This window comes from Pygocentrus nattereri, chromosome 17 (assembly GCF_015220715.1).
Source record: "Pygocentrus nattereri isolate fPygNat1 chromosome 17, fPygNat1.pri, whole genome shotgun sequence".
Classification (NCBI taxonomy): Eukaryota; Metazoa; Chordata; class Actinopteri; order Characiformes; family Serrasalmidae; genus Pygocentrus; species Pygocentrus nattereri.
This window is the reverse complement of record NC_051227.1, coordinates 39,306,576-39,334,205: the sequence shown is the minus strand read 5'-3', so window position 1 is coordinate 39,334,205 and position 27,630 is coordinate 39,306,576. Positions and strand designations below refer to the sequence as shown.

At 45.4% G+C, this 27,630-nt stretch overlaps 2 protein-coding genes across 3 annotated transcripts; one reads left to right on the top strand and one right to left on the bottom strand.

The window, feature by feature from the left end:
* Positions 1 to 985: 985 nt before the first annotated feature.
* fam222bb (family with sequence similarity 222 member Bb) lies at positions 986 to 9,534 on the bottom strand. 2 transcript variants are annotated; one of them, XM_017683370.2, is made up of 3 exons: positions 9,374 to 9,534; positions 7,456 to 7,580; positions 986 to 6,781 (listed from the first exon to the last, which is right to left on the bottom strand). In XM_017683370.2, the coding sequence occupies exons 2-3, from the start codon at positions 7,532 to 7,534 to the stop codon at positions 5,034 to 5,036; spliced, it is 1,827 nt and encodes a 608-aa protein (XP_017538859.1). In that variant the 5' UTR covers positions 7,535 to 7,580; positions 9,374 to 9,534; the 3' UTR covers positions 986 to 5,033. The 2 variants fall into 2 exon arrangements, with proteins under 2 accessions (XP_017538859.1, XP_017538860.1); XM_017683371.2 differs by lacking the exon at positions 9,374 to 9,534 and adding an exon at positions 8,998 to 9,367.
* Positions 9,535 to 14,227: 4,693 nt separating this feature from the next.
* Positions 14,228 to 26,474, top strand: flot2b (flotillin 2b). Its single transcript, XM_017683372.2, has 11 exons — positions 14,228 to 14,276; positions 15,160 to 15,241; positions 18,570 to 18,660; positions 19,706 to 19,829; positions 19,940 to 20,058; positions 20,814 to 20,927; positions 21,011 to 21,130; positions 22,074 to 22,288; positions 22,433 to 22,616; positions 22,751 to 22,900; positions 24,015 to 26,474. Exons 1-11 carry the CDS (start codon positions 14,228 to 14,230, stop codon positions 24,051 to 24,053), a joined length of 1,287 nt encoding a protein of 428 aa, XP_017538861.1. The 3' UTR covers positions 24,054 to 26,474.
* Positions 26,475 to 27,630: the final 1,156 nt, after the last annotated feature.

The following is a 27,630-nucleotide window of genomic DNA, read 5'->3' as shown; positions in this document are numbered from 1 at the left end:
TTGGCCTTATCGCCCAGCTCTACAACCACCAAACCCAGACTCGTCCATTAGATTTCCAGACGGAGAAGCGTGATTGGTCACTCCAGAGAACACGTCTCCACTGCTCTAGAGTCCAGTGGCGGCGCTTTACACCACTGCATTCCACGCTTTGCATTGCGCTTGGTGATGTAAGGCTTGGATGCAGCTGCTCGGCCATGGAAACCCATTCCATGAAGCTCTCTACGCTGTTCTTGAGCTGATCTGAAGGCCACATGAAGTTTGGAGGTCTGTAGTGATGGACTCTGCAGAAAGTCGGTGACCTCTGCGCACTATGCCCCTCAGCATCCGCTGACCGCTCTGTCATTTTACGTGGCCGACCACTTCGTGGCCGAGTTGCTGTCGTTCCCAATCGCTTCCACTTTGTTATAATCCCACTGACAGTGGACTGTGGAATATTTAGTAGTGAGGAAATTTCACGACTGGACTTGCTGCACAGGTGGCGTCCGATCACGGCACCACGCTGGAATTCACTGAGCTCCTGAGAGCGACCCATTCTTTCACTAATGTCTGTAGAAGCAGTCTGCAGGCCGAGGGGCTCGGCTTTATACACCTGTGGCCACGGAAGTGACTGGAACACCTGAACTCAATGATTTGGGTGGGTGAGTGAAAACACACACAGTGGAGAGAGCTACAACTGTTATTGTGCTAAAAAGCACTACCACCATATTAGTGCTGGCTAAGCAAAAATCCTGCTTCATGAGAGGCCTGCAGATATCTTCTCTATTATGCTAATCAGACAGCTGCAAAGAAACCACACTGACTGGTTCTCGCCTGAATCTCAATGAATTTGGGGTAAAGGGCCACAGCTGGGGCTCGACTGATGCAGTCCTTGCCAAAAGACACACTAAAAAGGTCCACAGAGGACACACCCAAGCCCGCCAGCGCTCCACACGGGACAATAATTACATCAAGCTTCGATGGACATGAACGTACAGAACAACACGTGCTTTGCAAATGCAAGTCAAACTTTATTTTGGTTAGAGGGGAATGTCTGTGCAACACATTGTTCCTGAAAAAAATGGGCATCCGGAATGACAGATTTCAGTTACACAGTTACAGGTGTACACTGCTACCATTCAAGCGGCATTTTGTTCTTTGGTGGAACAAGATGAGACACACTCGGCACAACTCCCAACAGACTCCCGAGCTTCAAAGTGGCTGTCGAGTCGGTTTGCGAGGGGAGCGACTGGGAGTACATGTGCTCTGTAAGATATAAAGAACTTTCTAAAGCACTCCTTAGAATGTTTATAGGGCACTAGAAGTTCAGCAGCGTAGGTTTAACCACCTCGACTAACGATACAGCAGCAACTATTCAAATTCAAACAGATCGTATGCCTGTGGCGGCACATGCATCGTGTTTTGTGTTTTTTTTTTTGTTTTTTTTATTTTATTTTTATATCAGTAGTTTTAAGTAGCTTGGTCCCCCGTTCATGAACAGTGCACCGGGTCTACGCAGTGTGCACTTGTGCCAGTACGTTTCCTACATACACATCCAGGCAGTCGCATACACACAGTCCACATCCGCCCAGTGGAGGCACTTCACATGGAAACAGTAACTATTATAAAGAGCGACCTGACTTTGCAACCTTGAGCTGTAACAAGGCGTGAAATGAGGATCGAACGAAACGTGTCAAATCTCACGTTCGAGCTTTTACGATTAAAAATGAGGAGAAGCAGCTTGCAGTTGACAGGCAAATGCATTAACTTACTACCGAACAAATCTATTAACGATGTTGCATTGCAAAAAGGCGCATCATAAATTAGAACTAGTTTCTATCTTTACGACATTTAGAAGGCGGCGTAACTCACAATATGTGGATGGAATTAAATAGCAGCTTCCTGGGCAAAGTACAGTGACAAACGAAGGAAGGGCCTATTCCTGCTGAACGGCCTCGAGCCCGTCCGCGTGGTCGCAGACCCTTCAGGCTTCACTGATCACGTCACAAAGCTCTGTTCAAGTCAGCCTGCATCGTTTCGCGCTCTGCGTTTAGAATCCTTTCCCATGACACGGAGACAGACGGAGGACTTGGACAGGCAAATCCAGTATACATACAGTAAATTATGAAGCTGAGGAGGGCAACATAACGTGGTGTGGTCTGGATGCAAAATGACAATCTGTTACAGCCCAGTACTATACATAGATTAAGTTGCTAAATACAAAAAGTTCATCCTCATTTTTAGGATTACATTTTTCCCCAAAAATGATGGACGTCACATTAAAATAAAAAACATTGAAATTGCTAATATCACAATTCAGCATCTTCTAACACCATGCCTGTTATCGAGGACAGTCCGAGGAACAAATATTTAAGGCTCTTAAGGGGCGACCAGGGAGGCTAAGATACTGGGTGTCACTCGCACCACCCACACACCGCTCATCGGTTGCTCCATCAGTTACACCAAAGTCTGTCTGCAGTCTGACAATACCTGCACCTGGCTGCCAGATGTCCTGCCCTGATACACACATGGAGAGACCAGTTTACCGTTACAGGGGTGGGGGAGGAACTTTAGCTGAACTGTAACATACATGAAGTGGGCAGACAGCATGTGAAGAGGCACCAGTTGACCTGAGAAAGAGAGGAACTCGTCATACAAGAGCATTCCTGAAGCAGAGGAGACCGTTCACTAGAAACCAAAGCCGAGTGTCACAGGGTTGACTATGGAGAATGGAACTGGGCTGAGAGAAAAACCTCAGGCTTCATATCTCGTATATCTGGACATCTCATCTTCATTTTGAAACAGCTCACTGATCCCCCCCCCCCACCTGAGATGAAACTTTGTGAGGACTAGCAACAAATAGAACAACTTCACGGATTCTAACAGCCTTGAAAAATCACCCTGCCAGAAAAAGAGCAGAATGGTGTTACTAATGGAGCAAAACACAAGAGTCCGGTTCACGCCGACACAGCATTCACACAAGGCTTAATCACAGCTCTCAGTTACAGTAGTACAGCCCAAAAAAAATAAAATAAAAATAAAACCTCATATTTAGCCTGTGGTCCTCTTTTATATTGCCATAAAACTTGCAAGTGATCCATTTATGCACAAAGAAAGATTTCCTTTGACAGTGATTGAAAAATAACCATTAAATGGAAAAATTCAGAAGTTTTCAGAGAGAAAAATCCAGCTCCTCTGCACGCTCACTTCAGAACCTGGGCCAAGGTTTAACCGACGTCTCAGTTAAACGGCTTGTGTAGGATCAACTCTTTCTGTCCACACAGACGTATTTCAATATAAAAAGCCAAAGACAGATCCCTGACAGAAACCGCACTATTCAAAACCCACTCCTTTAATTTCCAGTGAAGATGACCGTTCAGGACAAGATACTCATTTTCCAGATGTTTCTGAGGAGATTAGATAGAAGATGATTTACTCGTACAGGGAAGAGGAAAATCAAATGCAAGTAAGTGGAATTTTTTTCCCCCTAAAACTTGGGAAAGAATGGGATTCCTAACAACCATCCAAGACCTGGCAGACCCCCCAAAACTGTCACCATATAAATACTTAAAGCTTTCTTTGAGAGAGAGGAAGAAAAAAAAAAAGCTCCACTTTTGATTCAGATCTGAAAAATCCTCAGGTGTTCCTGTTCATCCTTCCAGTGTGAGAAGACAACACCGAGTCTGAAAGGATTACTGAGAAATCCAACAAATGCACTGACCACCTCAGAGTCCAGACCTCAACATCGCCGAACGTGTCTGGGATGACTCGGATTGCGAGGAACGTAAAATTCAGCCAACTTCTAAGCCTGAACTTTTCAGGTGTGGAATAATATCCCTGCAGGTTTTTGTGAAAAACTGAAAAACTACTTGGTTGTCAAGGTTTCTATGTAATTTCCTGTGAATTTTCTATTTAACCCCTGACGTTGAAAATCAAATCACTTGTACTTGATGGCTGTTTTCTGGAAAATAAATAAATGAAGGATTGTACTGCATAACACCCTGAAAAGTTGGAAACACCTGTAGTGAACATTAACTAGTTTTACAGACAAACATAGACTTCTTAGAAACTCAAGTAACGGAATCAAAAGTGGGGAAAAAAAGAAAAATAAACTACAAAAAAAAAATGTTTTTCCAAAGCACACTGTCCCACCACTTTACAGCAAAATAACAATGAGTCCAATGGCATATACTGAGAACAGAAAGGGCACAATGCTGGCTAATACAAAAGCAGGTGGGTGGGGTTCACACTGAGAAAGCCTTAGGGTAACAGTCCGATCAAAGAGCCCAAGTCGTGTACAACAGCCTCAGGAAACAGTCTCGTCATAGGTGCATATCCCAGTGTCAGTTTGCACTTTTTACTGATTCAAGGTTACAAGCGCAAACCAACATGTAAACATTGAAAGGGAAAACTCTGATCACTGTGTCAGAAATGCCAGAAATGACAGAAGAAACAGTCTCATATCTCAGAAACGTGGCACCCCAAAGAACCTCTTCCGTGAACTGTGAGTGTGGCCCGTCAGTATCAGCACTTCTATGAAAACAAATGAAGTAAACTACACCAAAATAACTCGCACGCCTCTACGGAAATAATACGACAGCATGTTATACACCAACCATATACCGTCTTGAGCAAAAACCATGTCTGTGGAAGCAACCAGTGGAGAACATCTAGCTGAAAAGGTCAGCTGAGTAAGTCTAGACGGGAACGCCAAGCTCACACAGAAAAGAACGGATGCGGCGTTCGTCAACCGTAACGATGCCGGTATGGTGTGCTCTTTAAACGCAAATAAATATATGCCAACACAGGCTACTTCTTAATCTAATCTACACAAACAGAAGAGTCGAGTGAAAGCTTGCACATAGTTAAGAGGAGTATACTGATGTTTTTTGTTTGTATTTTTTGTAGCAGTCAAAAAAAAATCTGGAAAAATACCATAAATGTAGAAAACATTCAGTAGATCACTTGCAAGACTGGAAACAAAAAAGGAGGAGCAGGGATAGATTCCTTACATCAACGCTAACACTGAACGATGACTAGTCTGAACAGGCCGCAGCTCATCTGTACCCTGGGTGATGAATATGTACATTTCGACTGTCGCCTGTATCTGGGGGCCTGCGCATCTTCATCATGGCCGCGTTCTGCTCTCTGAAGCAGGGTGTCTGGAAATCTCCGCCCACGTACTCCATGGTTTGCATCGCGTTCGTCTGGCCCGAGGCACCGGCCCCGGTTCTGTACTGGGCACCAGGGGTGCAGTCTATGGAAGCCCCTGAAAGGCCCCCGTGGAATGGAATAGCCAGGTCCTGAGACCCTGAGCTGTCACTGTTTGGCGTCGGCAAGATGCTGTTCCATGGAGGCTGCATGTAGTGCCCATTGCTGTAATTCATGGCCCCTGGCATGGCACTGACCGGGGGAGAGGGTGTGGGCTTGTCTATGAGGGGCTTCAGACTGAACGGCTGGCCCATGCATGCGTCCTGTGGGTAACTCATGCTCTTGGTGGGGAAGCCGGGCAGGTCTCTGGGTGGATTCTTGCTGGGGTGGGCGCCGTCCTGCAGGGGCTGGAGGTGAGCCAGCTGCTGCTGGTTCCATGAGCGCTGCTGAAGTTGTTGTTGCTGTGGCAACTGAGGTTGGGCCTGCTGCTGCTTCAAATCATGATAAGCAGGCATCCTGTTCATGGCGGCCATGCTAGGCAGTGTAAGAGCAGGAACAGGGCCAGTTTTGTCTGAAGTGTTGCTGAGGGCGCAAGAGGGTAGAGGGTTGTGGGTGCACACTCTGGAGCTGGCGTTAATCAGCAGGTTGCGGCTGATGGGGCTGGGGTTGGCGATCTGTCCTTCGCACACGGAGGTAGCACTCACACCAGCCCGGGCCTGGCAAAACTGGTTGATCTGGTGCACGATACTGTTCAGGTCGCCGGGCCGGTTCTGGTGCAGGCTGGCAGCCATAGACAGCGGGATAGTTGAGGTAGACACAGTCACATTAGGAGGGGCATCAGCATCAGGGAGCTTGCCAGGAACCTGCATGCCTGGTGGGTGCTGCAGCGGCTGCATGACGCCACTGGAGGCTGGAGGGCCTGCACCAGTGGCTTGAGGAACCTGCTGAGATTGGGGGAAACCCTGGGCGTGCTGCAGGCAGGCTGACTGAGCCATGTCAGGAAGGTGCCGGAGGCCCTGTGAACCTGACTGGTGGTGCTGCTGCTGCTGCACGAGGGTGTGTTGGTGGTTGAGAGCATGATGAGGTGCAGCCTGCTGGCTAGCCAGGCTAGGATGGACAGTCTGCTGATGGCCCAGGCTTTGCTGCTGTTGTAAACTAGGAGGATGAGCTAGAACCTTCTGCTGCTGCATCGTATGGGGATGGGGAAGGGCCTGCTGGGCCTGCAAGCTCTGACGGTGGGAAAGGCTCTTCTGGGCCAACAGCTGTGGTTGGGATAGTGCCTGCATGCGAGGAACAGTCTGAGGCAGGTTTAAAGTGCTTGGAGTGCCGTAGGGTCCACTCTGCGGGTTCATGACGATCTTGGGGAGGAAGCGGGCTCGGCCGCCTTCAAACTCCTTGAGGATTCCTTTAACAGGAACTTTGACTATGGCCAAGAGGCCTGTCCTGGTGCTGACCTGAGATGGGTAAGGACTGTATCGCTGACTGGATGTGTCAAGACCGTTCACTGTACGCCGGAGATGCTTTCTCTGAGGTACCTTCACGCTACTGGGGAAGATTTTTATAGTCAGTGGGTTATTGGCAACTTTCTTAGCATAGGCATCCAATTCCGCTGGGGTTGGATACTGTGCAGATCTCATCTTCTGCGTAGTGTCCCCTGAGAAAGAGAGGAAAGAATATATCACAAGAAAAGTGGAGCATATCGGACAATATCAGACCCAATTCAAATACAAATATTAATTACAAATAATACAAATAATTATCCACGCTTGTATTACAACATAGATTTGCAGGAAAAACAATCAAAGTTCACTCTTGAGCACAGCCAATAGTACACAAAAGGTAAATGGACTTTAGAACCATTCTGTGGCAGTGATATAAGGCAGCATAACGGCGACATAACACTATATCTACACCATATACTTTTTAGACAATGTGCAAGGACCATAAACGAAACAGCCTGTATGTACAACAAGATAACTGTAATGCAAGAATGAGCACAGAACAACCGAGCACAAATAAGCCCAAAGAAATAAACAAAGGCCTAAGTGCAAAGGCGAAGTGGTCTAGCAGATTATTCCTAGATCAGGCTATTAATAAATGCCAGAATGTGTGAGACATTATGCCCAAAGCATGATTTTGACCTAATCTTCTTAACATACTGCTTGCAGGAAAATAAATAAATAAATCGATCTCCAAAGTGAAGAACAAATCATATGGTGGACTAGCTAAACCACCATCACCCCGAGGAAGCGAGGTTCAGGGTCCAGTCAGTGCTTACTCATCTATGTTCAGCAGGGGGTCCAAGAGAGGAAAGCAACAGCTACTTACATTTCTGAAGTCCAGTGTTCATCTGCGTGTGGGTGAGAATCTGGAGAGAGGGGGTTGATACCGGCAGACAGGCCAGCATGACACACAGGCACTAATGCAACACCCGGCGCTCACTCCTCATCACACTGTAAGGCAGACGGGCAGAAAATGAACGTTAGTGCTTACTTCTCCTTACGACGAACGCATGTACGTCACATACATACAATTAGGAAATGTCTGACTTGGCTGTACTTGGAGCACAGAATGATCTATGCTCACTGCAAACCTCGAACCCTAGGAACTATCTTAAGACCAGCAGCACAATCCTTCTCACAATCCACATACGGCCTGTCTGCAGGACTCGAACACTCCCCTCCTGACCATCACTCACTCGGAAACGGATGTTACTAGTCAGAGGGGCAGGTGCCAAGTACGGGTGACCAGGATCTGGCGACCAACCCACCTACACTTGCATATCAGCTGAGCAAACGTGGCAAACTCTTCACCCCCCCCATCTTACCTGAACATCAATCACCATCAGGAACAAAAGGGCTCTGTAATTGCCTCACTGTACAAGCCCTTTATTTAAATATCATGCATTCATCCATGACCTTTCTACAGAGCTCGGCCGAGCAGCTGGTGGCAGAGCCCACCGCACACCCTGCAGGCCCAGCGTCAGCAGCGCCATTCTCCACCCAGCCTGGCAGGTGCCCAGGGCACGGCAGGAGGTTCAGGCCACAGGCTCTCGGGTTCACTCCCTTCAGGCTGGTGGCAGCAAAAAACGCAGTCAGGTCTCAGCCAGACACCCTCCATTTTAAGCAGCAGACATCAATCTTGCTGTGGTCCGGGGATCACAGTAAGCAACCTGCCCCCAACCCGAAATCATCCGAGATGACTATCTGTCTGGAAGTCCACGGCCTCGTCTTCCTTGCGAGAGAGCATCGGCACGTTTTAACGACGAAAGTCTCCACTTTCACCCCGGTAAACGCAGCGGTTTCCCCCCTAAGCAGAAAACGGCAGACAGGCTGCTGAGCGATGCGTTAACGAAGCCAGGCAGCGGCGGCTTCGTCACACACAGGCACACCTCAGTCGCCAAGCGGCGAGACGTCTGTGGCGGAGAACCCGACCGCTGCCATGGGCCGAATGATCGCTGACAGCGCGCAGTCGCTGCAACGGGAGAGCCGGGTTGGTCCATCGATAGATGAAGCTAACCATGCTAACCCGGACAGCTGTTCAGCCCCACGTCGGATGAAGCTAGAACTGCGAAAACAAGGCGGCTAAAGGGACCAACATAAGCCGCCGTCCAGCTCGGATTACACCAAAATACACGGCGTCAAACGAACCGGCGCAGCTTGTTTGGTTAGCCAAGTTAGCTCAGTTAGCTAACCAAATGTACAAAGGCTAACGGAGCCATCAGCTCGGCTCAGCTAAGCTAAGCTAGGTTAGCAGTACTAAGTACCGAGCTACCCAGCAAACTTCGGCTCCTCCAGCCCAGCTAAACGATCACACCAGCCTTTAACGTCCCTAGCGGGGCCTCGACAACAACAGCCAGGCTTAACTCACCGCGACACTGCGCGTAGTTACGGCTACAGTTTCTATTGTCCTCCTCACTTCAGGGATGAATGTGGGGAACGTGACCCGCGGTAGCTAAGCAGGTAACCGAAGTATCGCTGTGGCCGAACGGCCGAACAACCACCCAGCCTCCCAGCGCCAGGACTGTTAGCCACAACTCAAACCCCCCTCGCTGGCTGGCTGGCTGGCTGGCTGTCTGGGCAGACGGACGGCGAGCAGCGCTGCCGGTGTTGGTTTAAGCTGGACCCGCTCGCTCTTCTTCTTCTTCTTCTTCTTTGTGCCGACTCTGTGCAGCTCTCCGCTCAGCGCTGACGACCAAACTGCGTCTCAGACGGTCGGGATGAGCTGCGATTACAGCAGAACTTACTCTCTGTCTCTAGCGTGACGCGCTCGAGTCTCAAAACAGCATTTTGTTGGTTTTCTCCAGCATCGCCAGTCGCCTCGGTGAAGCGTCGCTTAGTCACTGACCGCAGCCGGACGGCGCGCATGCGCACTGCGGCGCTCCCAGGCTCGTCCTCGGGGGGCGGAGAGGCGGTGGCGGTGGGGGGGTCAAGGCGGCGGAGACGGAGCTGTTCGTGATTAAAGCGCCACCTTTTCGCTCGGAGTGGAATGCTCGTGTGCGATCACTAACACAGCTCAACGTTTTGGTTTATCCAGAGGTGGACGAGGTACATAAATCATATACCTGAGTTAAAGTAGGGAGGGGAAATATCACTCCAGTGAAAGTAGAAGTTCTTCCATTAGACCTCCACTGGAGAAAAAATCCAACTTTTCTTTAGTTCTCGAAACTAAAGTAAGAATATAATTTGAACTAAAAAGAAAAGTTGGTGGAGGAGCCTGTGCAGGAGCTTATGCACGTTCCCTAGACGTTTAGGTACAACAGCTGCCCATGGTATGGAGTAAAACCTCAGTAGTAAGTCATGTTGCAGATAAATTTACTTATTCCCACTACATTTCTCAGCATTGTATACTTAAAGGGTCAAAGTCATTCTTGAGGTTAAAATCAAATGTTTCAACATTATAAGCAGAATAACACTTATATGTGACTGTGCGCCCAGCTGTCGACAAAATTGACATCTTCTATAAACAGGCCACAGTTTCTAGAAAATGTTATTTTCAAATGAGTCACTTTCAACAAAGTTTTAATGTGTGTTAATGGTCTCATTTCCACTAAAGGCCAATGTAGCTGATAAGGTATAGCAGTGTTAACATAGTGCTAAATATATGCAGACGTTTCGTATATTAGTCTTGTAGTGTATGACCCTACCCCTATACAGTAACCGTAAACATGTGTACACATATAACAAGAATAAATAAACCAGATCCTCTCTACGGGCAGATATACAAATAGAAAAAATACCGCAGTCTGTGATAATATCTATAACCTGAGATGAGGGATTCAGTGCAATAATGACTGTACAAGAATTTACAGGTGACGGCGTATAATGAACACAGAATGAATAAATAAATATGTGCATATATTGTACCTAATAAAGTGTCCAGATGTGCAAGACACGCAGTGAGGTATGCAGAAAGTGCTCTATGTGCAGCGCGCTGTCTATACGTGCAGATGAATAGATAAACACAAGATAAGCATGAGATTCAGACTCAGTCCTCCTCTCTCTCGGATCTCCTGAATCTGTGGTTTGAGCAGCTCTGCGACAGCAACCTGCCACTAAACCTGCTCCTCCTGTCCATGACGATGGTGTGCAGTGGGTGGCCTTCATCCTGAGGCATAACGTTCAAGTACAAAAGGAAACACTGATCTTTGACAGAGATTTAAATGAAGGTAGAGAGGAGGCATAATTTGGGTCATAGAGGTCAAGTTAAATATTGTAACATGAAGAAGCCCTAAATTACTTGATAGAAGCTCAACCATGTAATGAGGAGTGAGGCGATGCAGAGCTTTATATGTAATAAGAGGAACTTTGTACTGAACACAGTGTGTAACAGGTAACCAGTGAAGACTCTGAAGGATAGGGGTGATATGGTCTTCACTGAATAGGTGACAATCCTACCTGTGGTATTCTGTGCATACTGTAACCTATGGAGGGCCTTGAGGGAGGCCAGATGCTAGGCTGAGGGACGTCTGGAGACAAGCAGTATTACGTCAATGCAAAAATGCTATCTTAACTACAGGACGGATATGAGAGTCAAAGAAGAGTGTGAGGTCAAAGATAATTCAGAGATTGCAGATGTGGGCTGTACATATTAGTGAAATCCTGTCAATACGGATGCCAAGGACAGATGAACTACATATTAATCAATATCATAATCATAAGAACTCAGTTTTGCTAGCTTTCAGTTTTAAAATGTTTATACTCATCCATGAGTTTATGTTGTGAATACAAAACAGATCTTTATGGCTTAAATGAGTGAAGTTATGTTTGGGAAAAATTGAACGCTCCATCCGGGCACAAGAACCTGAAGGCTGTTTTGCTGCTGTTGGACCGAGACAGCTTGCCATCAGTGGATGGAGCTATCCATCCATCCATCCATCTTCTAAGCCGCTTCTCCGTCAGGGTCGCACGGGGGGTGCTGGAGCCTATCCCAGTAGTCTTCGGGCGGAAGGCAGGATACACCCTGGACAGGTCGCCAGTTGGATGGAGCTATGAATTCTGGATTGTATCAAGAAATTCTACATGAGAATTCTCCATCAGTGAAGTGAACCTCAGTAGAAGGAGGGTTCTGCATAAAGATAATGACCCTAAAGACATCAGTTAGTCTACAAGGAACGGTTGGTGCAGAAGAAACTTTGCATTTGGAACGGCTGAGTCAAAGTCCAGACCTTAATACCCAATAGAAATGTTGTGGCAGGACCTAAGACATGGCATTTATGCAAGAAAGACCACCAATATAGCTGAGCTGAAGCAGTTCTATAAAGAGTAATAGGCCAAGATTCCTCCAAGTCAATGTGGAGAATTGATCAACAGTTACAGGAACCTTTTGGGTGAAGTCATTGCTGCTCAAAGGGGTCACATCAGCTACTGAAAGCAGAGGTTTGCATCATTTTACAGACTTTTTAAAGACTTTTAATGCTTGATCAACTGTCCACTCTATTAGACACTCCTTCAATTTTCGGTACACCTTCTAAATGCAAAGTCAGAGACAGTAGCTCATCTGTTGCTGCGTAGTTCGTGTTGGTCATCCTGCAGTCCTTCATCAGCCTACAGGGTGCTGTTGGCAGGATTTTTTTTGGTGGACAATTCTCAATCCAGCAGTGACATTGAGACATTTAAGAATGAATTCGTCTGATCCACTCGTACCAGCGCACCAACACACACCAACACACCACCACCACCATGTCACTGCAGTGCTGACAATGATCCACCACCCAAATATTAGCTGCTCTGTTGTGGTCCTATGGGGATCCTGACTACTGAAGAACAGGATGAAAGGGGGAACACAGAGGAACAGATGGAACTACAAAGTGCTCCTATATAGTAAGTGGAGCTGATAAAATGGACAATGAGCGCAGAAACAAAGAGATTTACATTTACGTTTACAGCATTTAGCAGACGCTCTTATCCAGAGCGACTTACAAGAAGTGCTTTGTCTACTAGAGAAAGAATCTTTGCTAGATACCAATAGGTTACAGAGAAAGACGGTCCTGAGACTCTGCTGTTCGGACAGCCAGTGGGAGTTCATTCCACCACTTGGGCTCCAGTACAGAGAACATTCTCGACGCTCGTCTCCCACGCGCCTTGAAGGACGGCGGGTCAAGCCGAGCTGTACTCGAAGCTCAAAGGGCTTGTGGTTCAGTTCAAGATTTCACCATTGCCATCAAGTCGGTAGGGGCTGGTCCATTTTTGGCTTTGTAGGCCAGCATTAGGGTTTAAATCTGATGCAGCTACAGGAAGCCAGTGAAGGGAGCGCAGCAGTGGGGTGACGTGGGTGAACTTGGGCAGATTGAAGACGAGCCGTGCTGCCGCATTCAGGATGAGCTGCAGAGGCTTGATGGTCTGCATGGGAAGACCAGCCAAGAGCGAGTTGCAGTAGTCAAGCCTTGAGATGACCAGAGACTGCACGAGCACCTGGGCGGCCTCTCGGGAGAGGAAGGGTCGGATCCTACGGATGTTGTACAGGAGAAACCTACATGACCGAGTCAGGTTCACAATGTGAGTTGAGAACGATAACTGACCATCCAGAGTCACACCAAGACATCTCGCCTCTACAAACGGAACAATCAGAGAGTTCTCGATTGAGATGGTAAGATCATGATGAGGATGCAGAGAAGAATATCAGCTCAGTCCTGCTAGGATTAAGCTTCAGGTGGTGAGCTGCCATCCATGAAGAGACGTCAGACAGACATGCCGAGAGTCGACTGGAAACCTGTGTGTCAGAGGGTGAGAAAGAAAGCATTAGTTGAGTGTCATCAGCATAACAGTGATAAGAGAAGCCATGAGAAGATATTACAGATATTACATCACCAAGAGAGCTAGTACAAAGAGAAGAGGACCCAGCACCGAGCCATGTGGGACACCAGTGGAGAGCCTGCACGGAGAGGATGTGAACCCTCTCCATGTAAGAGCGATCCTCCTGGAGACGGTTTTAACGTTATGGGTGATTGCATTCACATTCATGGCATTTGGCTGACGCTCTTAATCCACAGCGGCTTACAATTGAATGGTTTTACACAGGTAGGCGAAAGTAGTGTTGGGAGTCTTGCCCAAGGACTCTTATTGGTATAGTGTAGGTTGTTTACCCCAGTCTACAGTGTAGAAGGCAGAGGTGTTATCCACTACACTATCCCAACCACTGGTACACTGGTACACCAACACAATGACACTGACTGGTCTATATAACAAAAACGGTCCACGTTTGTCTGAACACTTGTTCCCCTCATGGTTATTACCAGTTATACACAGTTAACTACAGTTACCCCTATTCGGTCCACTAGAATCAGCGAGCTGCAGCTGGGGGACTGTGCTACTGGGCTGATATGGCTCATGAATAGAATTTAAGACCGTGTGTAAAGTAAAGTCGTGCCGCCCTCACCTACAACCTCCCTGCTCCCACCCTGAGCGCGGCTCGGTGGGCAGGACTAGCCGTGTTGACAAACTAGGACGATGCCAAACGTTTCCTCGTTGGGGCGGAGGCAGCCGCTTGAGAGGAGACCAAACAAGCCAGCGCTTTCTGTGACCGGCCAGACAAACGTTATTTATTAGTTATTTTATTCGTTTGAGCAACGTTATTGATTAGGTGAGCCGCATATGCGAGGATGGGTAGCTGCTTGACCGTCGGACCGAATGAAGCCCTCGTTGTGTCAGGTAGCTATGTTAGCATCCCTGCTAGCTGGTTCCTTTATTTGGCTAACGGGCTGCGCTGGCTAACCTAGCTAGCAGTCTCATCCCGGGCGTAGTGCGAGTTAGACGGGCAGCGTTCGGTCGGATTTCGCATATCCGAAGCCTTTATTATCGCTACAGTTCATCTCCAGGAGCAGGGCTGTGGCCGCGGCTGCCTAACGTCTTGGGGTTCGCTCTAATAATGAGCCACAGCCGGGCGTGATGAGCTCAAGCTGCCTGGAGCTCCTGTGTGTTCGTGTTTTCTGTCATGTCGTGCCTTCTCTCCCCCCTCACTGGGCTGGGCAGCTGACATTAGATAGCCGGTCTCGACTGCCCTTTCAAATGAGTATGAATCCAGTAAACACGGTCTAAACTGGCGCTCAGTGTCCGGCGTCTAGCGTAACCTGCGCGGCTGAGCTTGCTGTCCTGTTCGCCAAGATTCTTGTTCGAATTGGCCCGTTCCACCTTAAGTGGCATAGCAGTTAATACAGCAGCACTGAAGGTGGAACGGGAGAATTCGAACAAGAAGCCGGCGAACAGGACACCAATCCCGGCCTCGTCTTGAGGGGACCAGCCTGTCCCTCGGTTTGTGATGCAGGGCGTTTAAGTCTTCTTTATGTGTGGTGGTTGGTCAGTGTAGTGGGTAACACCTCTGCCTTGTAGACTGGGGTTCAGCCCCCCACCTGGGTAACCACCCTACACTACACCAATAAGAGTCCTTGGGCAAGACTCCCAACACCGCCTTGGCCTCCCTATGTAAAACGATCAAATTGTAAGTCGCTCTGGATAAGAGCGTCAGCCAAATGCCGTAAATGTAAAATGTAGTCTGAGCACATCTGAATCACGGTTCTCTTCTCTTGCCTTCTAGGTGGCTGTAGTGGTTCAGATGAGAAGACCTATGTGGTGGGCGGATGGGCCTGGGCATGGTGGTTCCTGTCAGACACACAAAAGTAAGGCTCCTCGTTGTTGTTGTTGTTGATGTTTATTCTCCAGAACTTGGGGGGGGGGGGGGGGGGGTGCAGCACTGCATCCTTCAGCCTCCTTGGTACATAAATACAGACGTTATTTATATTCAGCCGTTTATTATTATTTTATTATTTCCAGCTATCTGGCTTCGAACCCGGATGAAAAACATTTGGAACAGCCCATCCTCATTCCATCCACCCACGTTGTTCAAACATTTTCTAAATACATAATCTGGAGGGGGTGCCTAGTCTTCAGAACAGAAAATCACACCCTTGGGATTATTGTAGCACCACTGTAGGAAGGGAGTAAGGATGCGTACAACAGATGCAGCAGCGGTGGAGTTTTTTCATTTTGGCCTGAGTGCCCATTTAATTCGTCTGGCTAGCACCAAGCAAGAAAAGGATTATGCCATCATAGGCAACCTGTATTTCTTTAGTTGTTTAAATATTATTTAGTTCATAAAGTGTGTTAAATGAATAAATGCACATGCTCTGTACTCTGTACTCCTATATTCATGACCATGCTATCTACATTTATTGTTTAGATTACTAGAGAGCACTTATTTTACACGTACACTGCAGCTTCGTGCGCTCGCAGCATCCCCCTGCTGAGGGGACGTTGATTTATTCATGTCTTTCTGGGATGTCATGCTGGTGGTGGATGAGTAAAGAGGGGTTCAGACAGCCTGGGCTGAGGCGTGTCACGTACAGACATGTCTAACATAGCAGCGGCGGCATGCTGACCTGTTCAGTAGATAGCTGTGCTGACGGCACCAGACACAGCCAGTTGCTTTGTGTTGCTCGTTTTTGTGTAGGGGTAGATGTTAAGATACGCCTACGAGACCGTAACATGGTTGGAAGCGTGGCTTCTCCAGGCCGGTGTCTTAGAAAGCTACAGCAAGCATGTCGAGACTTTTTTTGAATTGGTTCGAGTTATGGCCAAACGTGTAATAGATCAAACTAAGCTGGTTTGTCAGCCGTGCTGTGCTTACCCTCACACGATAACCTGTAGGAGGAATCCAGTTTCTTGGTGCATAAACATGGTGCATGGGTGTTTGTGAATTATGGAAAACCATGCCTTTTCCATACATACTGCCAAACCTTGGAACAGTGTAGCATGAATAGACCTCCTCATGGTCCCAATATATGTCAAAAGATCCCAAGAAATAATAATAAGGAATGATCTTATCTCAGTCTATAGAAAACGTATAAGTGCTAATTAAAGGTGCTCTATGGTTGTAAGTACTATAATACACACATTCTGGTTTTGTGACAAACACAGGGTTACTGGAAAGGACTAATCCTGCCATACAGAGAATAACTCCCAATTTCTCCTTATCTCCAGCTGCATTTGTCTTCAATTCAATTTACTTTGCTAAAAGCATATCATGTTATTATGGCCAAAGCTAGGGATGCACCAATATGGGAAATGTGGGCCAACATCTGGTATTTTTCTCGATGCATAACCTGTCAATATGGAAATGTTTATATATTATATATTACATGAATATAAATCCACCTGCATTAGGATTACAAAGAAATGTATGGGGTTACAAATGCAGTGAAGTGAATATAACGCAGATATTGTAGAGCAGCAGCCCAGAGTCGCCTAAACATTCGGCTCTTCCAGAGTACAACAAATGCATCATCATCTAAACTGCTTGACGCTGATATTGATTTTTAAGCAATTATCTATCCTGATGTCATTGTGCATCCCTACGTAAAGCCACAAGTTCCTTCTACTAAGATGTGGTTAAATCAGCTCTCCAAGTGGGTACCAAAGGTTTGGGATACTAAGCATAAAATTCAATAAGCATTAAATACTTCAAGATACTGCAAGTGTAATAGAAACCTGAACATCTAAACAGCTGGATAATTATTTAGATTCCATGGTTTCTATTCTCCATCCATTTTCTAAGCCGCTTCTCCGTCAGGGTTGCGGGGGAGGTGCTGGAGCCTATCCCAGCGGTCTTCGGGCGGAAGGCAGGATACACCCTGGACAGGTCGCCAGTCCATTGCAGGGCAGATAGACAGACACAGACAGTCACTCACACCCAGGGGCAATTTAGCACGTCCAATCGGCCTGACTGCATGTCTTTGGACTGTGGGAGGAAACCGGAGAACCCGGAGGAACCCCACGCAGACACGGGGAGAACATGCAAATCTTCTGCCCTGCGATGGACTGGCGACCTGTCCAGGGTGTGTCCTGCCTTCCGCCCGAGGACCACTGGGATGGGCTCCAGCATCCCCCCGTGACCCTGACGGAGAAGCGGCTTAGAAAATGGATGGATGGATGGGTTTCTATTCTCTAGATCATTTAAAACGATACCAAGAATCTGCTCTTACCTTTCACAGTCATTCATTGCAAGCATACACCCAAAATACTGTCCTGTTTAAAATGTAGTCTGAATCAGACTTAACACTGATTAATATTTGGGGATTAAAGGGGGATTTTATTAAAATGTCTGCATCATAAATGTTTAAATGTAAACAAAGTTGCTTAGAGTGGTTTGATGTGAAACGCTCTGTTCTAGAGTCACAGTTGTTTCACAGCCTGGGTAATGAGAACCAGATGTCCAAAGGGTTTAATGCCTGGAAAAACTCTTCCACACAAACATGCTGCCTGATTACATATATAAACCACAATACATATAAACGGAAGGTGCGTGTGCATGTAGGTTTTGGATAGTAAATAAAACTATATTTGGTTTGTAGACATTGTGAGTTGACAAGTTTCTCTCTGAAATTGTAATATGCAGAAATATTAATAATATTAATAATGGTACACACACTTCGATGTGAGCTTAGAGGGTTCCTACTGTCTCTTGTATTTATTTGATTATGTAGAAATCTCTGAACATCCACTGTAGGAATTGTATCTAGTTCACTCTGCAGCGGTCTGATCTGATTATGATTTAGAAACCAGCCTGTGTGTTTTGGCAGTGCCACGCCTCCTTATGTGCTTCTGTGCCTTTAACAATATGACTCGTTATGCTCTAATGTCATATTTATTGTCAAATCACATTTAGACTTCACTGATTTAAAGTACTCTGCTATGAACAGCAGTAGCACTTATTCCTCTGACTAAGAGTAAGGCTCTCTCTAACAGTGGATGCCCCTATGATTCCTTGCACTGGGGTAAACATATTTGTTTTGTCTAACAACATTGCACACATTTTCCATCAATTCCTCTGATATTTAGGGAGCAGGGACAGGCCACTGAACTACTGTGCCTGTAAAAAATATTAACTATGAAGTTATAAATTGGTTGTAATGAATTTTCATTAATTAGTTGTAATGACTTTTCTCATAGAATCACGCTGGAGATTATGACTTTACAACCCAAGTGTGAAGGTGTGGAAACAGCTGAAGGAGTTGCCATTACAGTCACCGGGGTGGCTCAGGTAAACAGACATTAAACGGTGCTATTTTATGGTCTATTATATTTCTATGACCCTTCACATAATGTAAATACATGCGTATGTTTTCTGTGTGTATACACTATATGACCAGAAGTATGAGGATATCCTTTTTAATTTGTGGGTTTGGCTCTTTCAGCCACACCCAATTGCTTTACCATCAAGCATACAACCATTACTGGCAGTAAAGTGGGTTGTACTGTAGATCTCTAACTTTTTATGTGGCAAGTTTCCGCCCTGCTAGAGCTGCCCTAGCCAACAGCTCAGCTGTGAACTGGTAGATCACACAAACTCACAAAACCGAACTGAAGCACTTAGCACATAAAAATGGTCTGCCTTCGGCTGCAACACCTGCTACATGCACAATACTAGGCATTGGCTGTATATAAGTAGTGTAAAACACACTGGTATTGGGCTCTGGAGTGATGAATCACACACCGTCTGATGGATGAATCTGGGTTTGGCAGATGCCAGGAGAACTCTACCTACAGGAATGCGTAGTGTTAAATGTAAAGTTTAGTGGAGGAAGTATAACGGTCTGTTTACATGGTTTAATCTGGCCCCTTTGGTTCCACTGTAAAGAAATCGTAACGCTACAGCGTACAGTGGTATTTTATTGAACTGTGCGTATCTAACTTTGTGGCAAAAGGTTATAGGAGCCCATTTCACTTTATGGTTAAACATCCCCCCATAAACACATGGATTGTGGAGTTTGGAGCGTGGATGAACATGACTGGCCTGCGCCTCGACCCCTTTTGAAAATAATGACCAATCACCCAGTGCCCAGCATAAATCTAGCATAAGACCTTCCCAGAAAAGTGGTGACTGCTCTAACAACAAAGGGGGCACTGTCTTGGTTTTGAAACGAGATGCTCAACAAGTACATATGGGTGTAACATAGAGGGGTTCACATACTTTTGGCTGTGTACTGTATATTTTTGTGTTTTTTTTTTCTGTTTATAAATGATTCAACCTGTTTTTAGTTCTTATGTTAACAATTTTAACATCCTAAAACCTGCATTCTGATTAGGTGAAGGTTATGACTGACCAGGACTTGCTGGCTATTGCTTGCGAGCAGTTTTTGGGGAAATCTGTGATGGAAATCAAGGCTGTGGTACTACAAACCCTTGAAGGGCATTTACGCTCGATTTTAGGTGAAAACATTGCAAAGCATAAATGGTCTTTGTGCTCACACTTTTCCTGTAATTTGACGTTTGTCAGTTGTGTCGATGCACTCTTCAGCTTGTTTCTCAACACTTCACAGGCACACTAACAGTAGAGCAGATCTATCAGGACAGGGACCAGTTTGCCCAGTTGGTGCGTGAGGTGGCCGCCCCTGACGTGGGCCGAATGGGCATTGAGATCCTCAGCTTCACTATTAAAGTAAGCACTGCATTGAAGGTTTCACTTGGTCACCTGAAGCAAAATCAAACACAGCTGCCTCCTGGGGGATTTCTCTTATTTTCTTCCCTGTGTTATTATCGATCTCTCTCTCTCTCTCTCTCTCTCTCTCTCTCTCTCTCGATCTCGATCTCGATCTCGATCTCTCTCTCTCTCTCTCTCTCTCTCTCTCTCTCTCTCTCTCGATCTCGATCTCGATCTCGATCTCTCTCTCTCTCTCTCTCTCTCTCTCTCTCTCTCGATCTCGATCTCTCTCTCTCGATCTCGATCTCGATCTCGATCTCGATCTCTCTCTCTCTTGATCTCGATCTCGATCTCTCTCTCTCTTGATCTCGATCTCTCTCTCTCTCTCTCTCTCTCTCTCTCGATCTCGATCTCTCTCTCTCTTGATCTCGATCTCTCTCTCTCTCTCTCTTGATCTCGATCTCTCTCTCTCTCTCTCTCTTGATCTCGATCTCTCTCTCTCTCTCTCTCTCTTGATCTCGATCTCTCTCTCTCTCTCTCTCTCTCTCTCTCGATGTCTCTCGATCTCTCTCTCGATCTCCCCCCCCCCCCCCCCCCCCTCTCTCTCTCTCTCTCTCTCTCTCTCTCTCTCTCTCGATCTCTCTCTCGCTCTCTCGCTCTTTTCTTGATCTGCTTGAGGTTCTGTGTGACATGACTTCACACTCCAAATGACTTCTCTCTAAATGCGATGAAGATCATCTGAAAGATGCTGATGAGTGTTTTTTTCCTGGTAGGATGTTTACGATAAGCTAGACTATTTGAGCTCTCTGGGGAAGACGCAGACGGCTGCTGTGCAGAGGGACGCGGCTATTGGTGTGGCCGAGGCAGAAAGAGATGCTGGGATAAAAGTAAGATGCCTCTCACTGCAGCTCTTTCTATATCAGATCACACGAGTTCTTAATTTACATGCTTTTCCATTCACTCTGCCCAGGAAGCAGAGTGCAAGAAAGAAATGATGGATGTCACGTTCTTGGCCGACACCAGGATGGCTGACTCCAAGCGACAGTTGGAGCTACAGAAAGCTGCCTTCAACCAGGAAGTGAACACCAAGGTCAGGTTAAATCCTTTGCTCTTCCCTAGATTGCTGTAGTGCGGTTGGACTCTTGTAAGCATCCCTTGATTTATATATTGTGAAAGGTAATTTACAGTATACAGCAGTACATAGGGATATTCAGACACTGCTATTTGCAGTTCTACAGGCAAAAATTTTCATTTGTATCTGGAAACAAAATTGGGGCAGTCGTGGGCTGGAGGTCAGGGATCTGGCCCTGTGACCGGAAGGTCGCCGGTTCGATTCCCAGCACCGACAGCATGACTGAGGTGTCCTTGAGCAAGACACCTAACCCCCGACTGCTCCCCGGGCGCCGTGGATAGGGCTGCCCACCGCTCCAGGCAAGTGTGCTCACTGCCCCCTAGTGTGTGTGTGTATTCACTAGTGTGTATGTGGTGTTTCACTTCACGGATGGGTTAAATGCGGAGGTGGAATTTCCCCGTTTGTGGGATTAAAAAAACACGCATACAGTAAAAATAACAAGAATTTCTTGTTTTCAGAAAAGCAGATATCTTGCTTAGAAGAACAGTAGGTTTGGTTATTGACTTTTCAGTGCATTCCGGCCACTGCGTTTGATATGTGAAATTATACGTCTTAGAAAAATTGGTGGAATGTCCCTTTCAATTCTATCCGGCACACATTTAAGTTAATATAATAAGGATTAATTAGCTAAAGCAGGTATTGGTAACTGCAAATGCTGGGCGGTTTGGAAATGATTAAAGACATTCATAACAATAACATTTGTATTTATTCAGTTGTTGATTGTTTTTAAACAAACAAATACATACTGCCTAGATAAGCTTTACATATCCTTTTATCAGATTCCATATCAACATATGTGCCAGATTTTATAAAAGGCTAGAAATGCATAGACGTAGAAAACCGTAGAAATGTAGTTTTTCATATCTGATCATATTTCACATTGCTGTATATGCCTGAGCAGAAAGCAGAAGCTCAGCTGGCGTATGAGCTACAAGCGGCTAAGGAGCAGCAGAAGATCCGTCTGGAGGAGGTCGAGATTGAAGTGGTGCAGAGGAAGAAGCAAATCGTCATCGAGGAGAAGGAGATCGATAGGACAGAGAAGGAGCTGGTTGCTACAGTCAAACGGCCCGCCGAGGCTGAAGCTTACAAGATGGAGCAGCTGGCTGAGGGCCAGAAGTACGTTCACTTTGACCAAACACTCCAGAGAGATTCTTTGGGCTCTCGCTGCAGGCCGATGCTCTTTTTGTGTTTCTCCAGCTGGAGATAGATCAGAGTGGCATTGATTGAAATGAATGATGAAGTGTTTCTTCCCTTCAAAAGGATGAAGAAGGTGCTGACCGCGCAGGCCGAGGCAGAGAAAATTCGGAAGGTCGGGGAGGCGGAGGCCAGATCTATTGAGGCGGTGGGGAAGGCTGAGGCAGAGAGGATGAGGCTGAAGGCGGAAGCTTACCAGCAGTACGGAGAGGCTGCCAAGACCGCGCTGGTTCTGGAAGCGCTACCAAAGGTGAAGGAACGATTTTTAGAACTTTGTCGGAAACTGTATTAGAAGTCTGCTGCTCAATTTGATCAGAAAAACTGAGCAGAAGCTCTGAAGTTGGGTGTCAAGTGCTCATCTCTGATCTCTGTGCCTTCTCGCAGATTGCTGCCAAGGTTTCGGCCCCTCTGTCCAGGACCAATGAGATTGTGATACTGAGTGGAGAAGGCAGCCGAGTGACGGGTGAAGTGAATCGTCTGCTGGCTGAGCTGCCTGTGTCGGTCAACGCACTCACAGGCGTGGATCTGACCAAGGTAGGCAGGGGTGCATCTGAGCCTTAACCCTTAAGCCAGCGGTGTACTTAAAACGATGAAAGAGCTAAACAAAATCCAACTACTTCCGAACACGGAAATATGCTCAAAAGGTCTCCCAGCTAGAGACTCCATGCTGAGCTGCAGGCAACCATGTGACACCATGTGTGCAAATCACGTGTGCATCATTAGGAGTTCTGTCCAGTAAGCAGGTCACACTGCACTGTATGAACTAAAACTACTGTATCGTTCCGGCTTTGCTTCGAAATCGTTTTGTAAGCATACTGGTGGCTTTAGACGTCTCTAGTTACAAGTTTGCATGATCTATTTTATATGTGACATAGCTGTATGTCTATATGAACTGCGGAGCATCAAGTGCAAAACAACCAGACTCAGAAACAGCTTCATACCAGAAGCTGTAAGGCTCTTAAATTCCAACTAAACACACTGCACTGACACTTACAAGAACAATTACTGTTACAAACACTGTCACTTTAAACCGCAGTGAGACACTTTATCTAGACACTTTATCTACTGCTCAATTCAATATCATGCTGCTATAGCAAACTTGCACTCTGGACTTCATATTGCTGCTAACTGCCTACTCTCCTACTCTCCCTCTCTTGTGTACTTTCTATTTATTTATCTATTTTAATAACAGCTCTTGGGTGTAAACTGGACCATGAGATCTTAATTTCGTTCCACCTCATGTACCATGTGATGCGAATGACAATAAAATCTCCTTGAATCCTTGAACTTGTTCTGCACACCCACGTTTTCTGTTTCAGTGTCTAAAAGTGAACATGGCCGTGTGATTTTTTCGTTGCTCTCTCTTCAGAATTTTTCCTTGTTTCAGTGTGAAATATTTAAAGTTCAGGTGGGAGCCAAGTCGGGGTTGCTAATGGGCTTTAAACTCCAGTATGAAAGAGAGCTGCAGTGCTTTCACTGCTGTTAATTTCTGTGTTTTCACTGTGGTGCTATTTCACGACTAATAGCCCTCTAAACCCCACAAGTCCCTTAAGTGTAGAGGATTAAGAGCCTTGTGAAGCCTTGATGGACTAAGGACAGCATGTGCGTGCGTCTAAATGCGAAATTTAAACGTTGTCCTCTTCAACAGATCCCTCTGCTGCAGAAGATGACCAATGCTGAAGCTTGAGACAAATCACTTCTCGTTTCCCGCTGGTATGTTTTATGCACTCACTAAGAATGCCTTAGGAACACTTGAACTTATTGAAGAAGAAGAAAAAAACAAAAAAGTAAGTTAAAAAGAAGAAAACAAGTGGATTTTTATACCTCTGGTGCCTTAATATTTTATAGGACCAGAATATTTGCATGTACTGCTGCTCCTCCTGTACTGTTCATGTTCGAGTTTATTTTTTACTTTCAGTTATGAATGAATGGACATATTACGGTGCGTCTTGGAAGATACCGACACACAGTCTTTCTTTTTTTGCACTTTGGCGTTGTACTTTATAAGCATGTGAACCCATCGTCATATTTCCAAAGTTATGCTTTTTGCTTGATTATGTCTGTAACACGACATAAACGCTACAATATCTGTTAAAACTGTGAGTTAGCTTTAGATTACAATTACTATTGTTGCCGTACACTAAGTTATAGGACTGTTTGTCTGGTAAACATTGTAAAAAAAACATGGGCAGTTCTCTGGACAGGGATTAAGCCCATTCCCAATGCTGTTGTCCAGGACTTTAATCCTTGTCCAGGAAACTGACTCAGCGCTGACCACTCTTTCCATTATTCAGGAAATATGGAAATTGCCATTTGCACTGAAGGATCTATAGTAGCGTGTAGCATTTTAGGGCAGTGAATTCTCTGGTGATAACATTGCCTTACGGGTAATTTCCATCGTCCTCTTAGATCAACCAAGTGCTACTTTCATGTGCTGCATGGTTGCTTGCAGCTTTTGTAGGTAGGTGGATAGACAAACAGACTTCAAACACAAGGTCAGATATTTCTGCATGGAATTTTTTCATAGTTCGTGCTCATGTTTTTACCTATTCCGTCTTTTGATTTTATTTTATTTTTTAACTTTTTTTACATGAATGGATTGTGAATTTTTAGGGTCAATGCACTGTTTTTGAGGCGAGTTTTAATGTTTTCAGCTTTAGAATACAAAGTGGAGGTGGGTCAGTGGGTCAGCTTTGCCTCTAGCCACCGTCACCATGCCCTCGTGCGAAGTTCCTAGACACGGGCACGGCAACATGGTACTCCGAACGCCGCTACCTCTTGCCTTCTTAACCCCTTGTACAGTAGGCTTATAATGCATTAGTAATTTTAAGACTTATTAAGTCATGTAGTTTTGGCAGTGAGGAATTTAAGCGTGGACTCTTGCAGTTTAAGGGGTTGAAGGTTAAAAACAAGAAGGAGGCATTAGAGGCAGCAGAGGCCCATTAATTGCAGCTCTAATCTGGCAGATACATGTGACTCATGAGAAGCTGATTGAATGATATATCGTCGTATTTAAATGGGTATAATCTGTTTCCTTTCAAATGTTTTTGTATTCTTCATATACACGAAAGCCATGTAACGAAAACTTTTGTAGAACTATCATGAAGTAACCATAGCTATGGCCCTGCCTCTTCTTATATCACTCTAACGGTCAGAAAAACTCAAATCACTACTACATGGATAACGAGTGTCCAGTTTTCTAAACGTATCTAGCTATAAGTGTGATCTGTCACTGTGAAAGTTGGTATGTCCTTTTCTTCTTTTGGCTCTCAGTAGGCAGGTGTAGGCTCCAAAGTCCTGCAGTTCACTTGCACTGCACAGGGTTGTGTTTTCCTGCTGTGATTCAGCTCTAGGAGGAGTTCTAACCTGGCCCGAGTGAAGGGAAAACGCCAGACCGCAGCGTGCAGGTCGGCTGTAGGACTGGAGTCTGGAAACGCTGCTGGTAGAGATTCTGTTGATGTCTATATTGTGCCGTGCTCACCTGTGCTATGAGAGGCAGAAACGGTTATGTACCTGCTGCCTTGTTTATTTCTCATGCACTTATGTTGACCAAGCCAAGAAATCAGGACTTTTTATTCTTAGACGAATGATTTATTTATGTGAAATGTGAAAATTATGGAATTTGTTTTATGTGTTTTCTGTGTTTGCAAAGTGAGTAACTGAACCCAAAACAGCCTCTTATTTCCTATTTTCTACTCATGAATCATGTGAAAAAGTGGACTAGGTTAAGCCACAGATTAAGCCCTGTTAGGTAAAATAGCAGATTTAGTTAAATAGCCGATTTAGATTTATTTTAGGCTTGATTTTTTTATTAAAGTCATTTGAAATTCAGGACTGTTAAAGCCATAGCACTACGGACACAGGCCTCGTTTCGGGTGATATAAAAGCACTGTATGGCATTTTACTCTGAAATGAATCATGCTGTGTTAGAAATGTAAAAAGTGCAAACTAGTTTGTTTAAAATCAAGGCTGCAGTTCTGAAATGTGTCATATTAGCCCTGAACATAAAATAAGCCACTTGTAAAGATTTTTTTTTGTTTTCTTACTAATTTAACTGCATGGTTATAGTGCATGTATGTCCAAATACAATAAATGTTATGTGATCATATTTTCGTCTCTGCATTTTTTTTTCCCCAAAACTTTATGCGAGTGACCTGTACTTTTATGGTTAAATTTGGTAAAAGGGTTTTCTCCTAAATCCTGAATATTCTTTGAGCTCTCTTTTTCTCGTTGGGAGAAGCCAACAGTGAACCTCTCCAAAAAAATGTCTTATTCCTCGTGGCCTTTTTTATCTGATACTGCCACTCTGTGGTTGCGATCAGAAACTACATGACTGCCGTCAAGAACCACGCAGAGCAGCGGTCACCCATCTTATCCACCAAGGGCTGATGTGGCTGCAGGTTTTCACTCCAGTCAAGCAGAAGCTCCTGATTCCACCTGTTTAATCAGTTGGTCTCCGTCTTCAAACAGCGGAGTAGCTATATGAGTCGAACTCTGCTGGACTGAAATGAGAACCTCAGTCACATTAACCCTTTGTGGATAAGAATAGTGAGCCCTGATCGATGGGTTACGGGAATCTCACTGCAATCCTGGCCGTGTTCAAGGATAACAAAGAGGGGAGGGAAATACCTGCATTATGTTTGTTTATAGTTTGATCCGTTTGATCTGTGGTGGTGATGGGAACCATGTCTTCAGTCACATTCACAATACCTACAATGTAAACATAGCCATTTTATTCACTGTCCAAAAGCACTGAGCCACACGTGTCTTCTGAGTATTTAAATCAAGTGTTGATGGAAAAATAGTGCTATATCTGAAAAAGAGTTGCTTTGAGGACTATTTTGCCTTACAGTGCCCTGCATGTACCTCACTGCCGTGAACAGATTTTAAAAAGGGGGCGGTTTAAAACGCATTATAGACCATTTTCAGTTTTTGTTTTCTCATGATACATGATGTTGGGAGCGGGCTTTAGACGTACATGAAATCTTATTGCTATATTATGGGTAATAACGTCTCTATTTGAGGTATAAACTAAAGAAATACTATAATAAAATAATGACAATAAAAAATCAGTTTAACATTTTGATTTTCAACATCCAAAATTATTACGAATGGATATACAGTGTTTTGAAATGAAGCTCCCTGTATATTTTAGGCCAGAGTCCTATCTCAAAATGCTCGTTAAATAATATCCAGTCAATGTATTAATAACCATTTTCTTATACTTGTTCCTCTGATGTAGTTTTCAGAGGCGTTAAACTCTT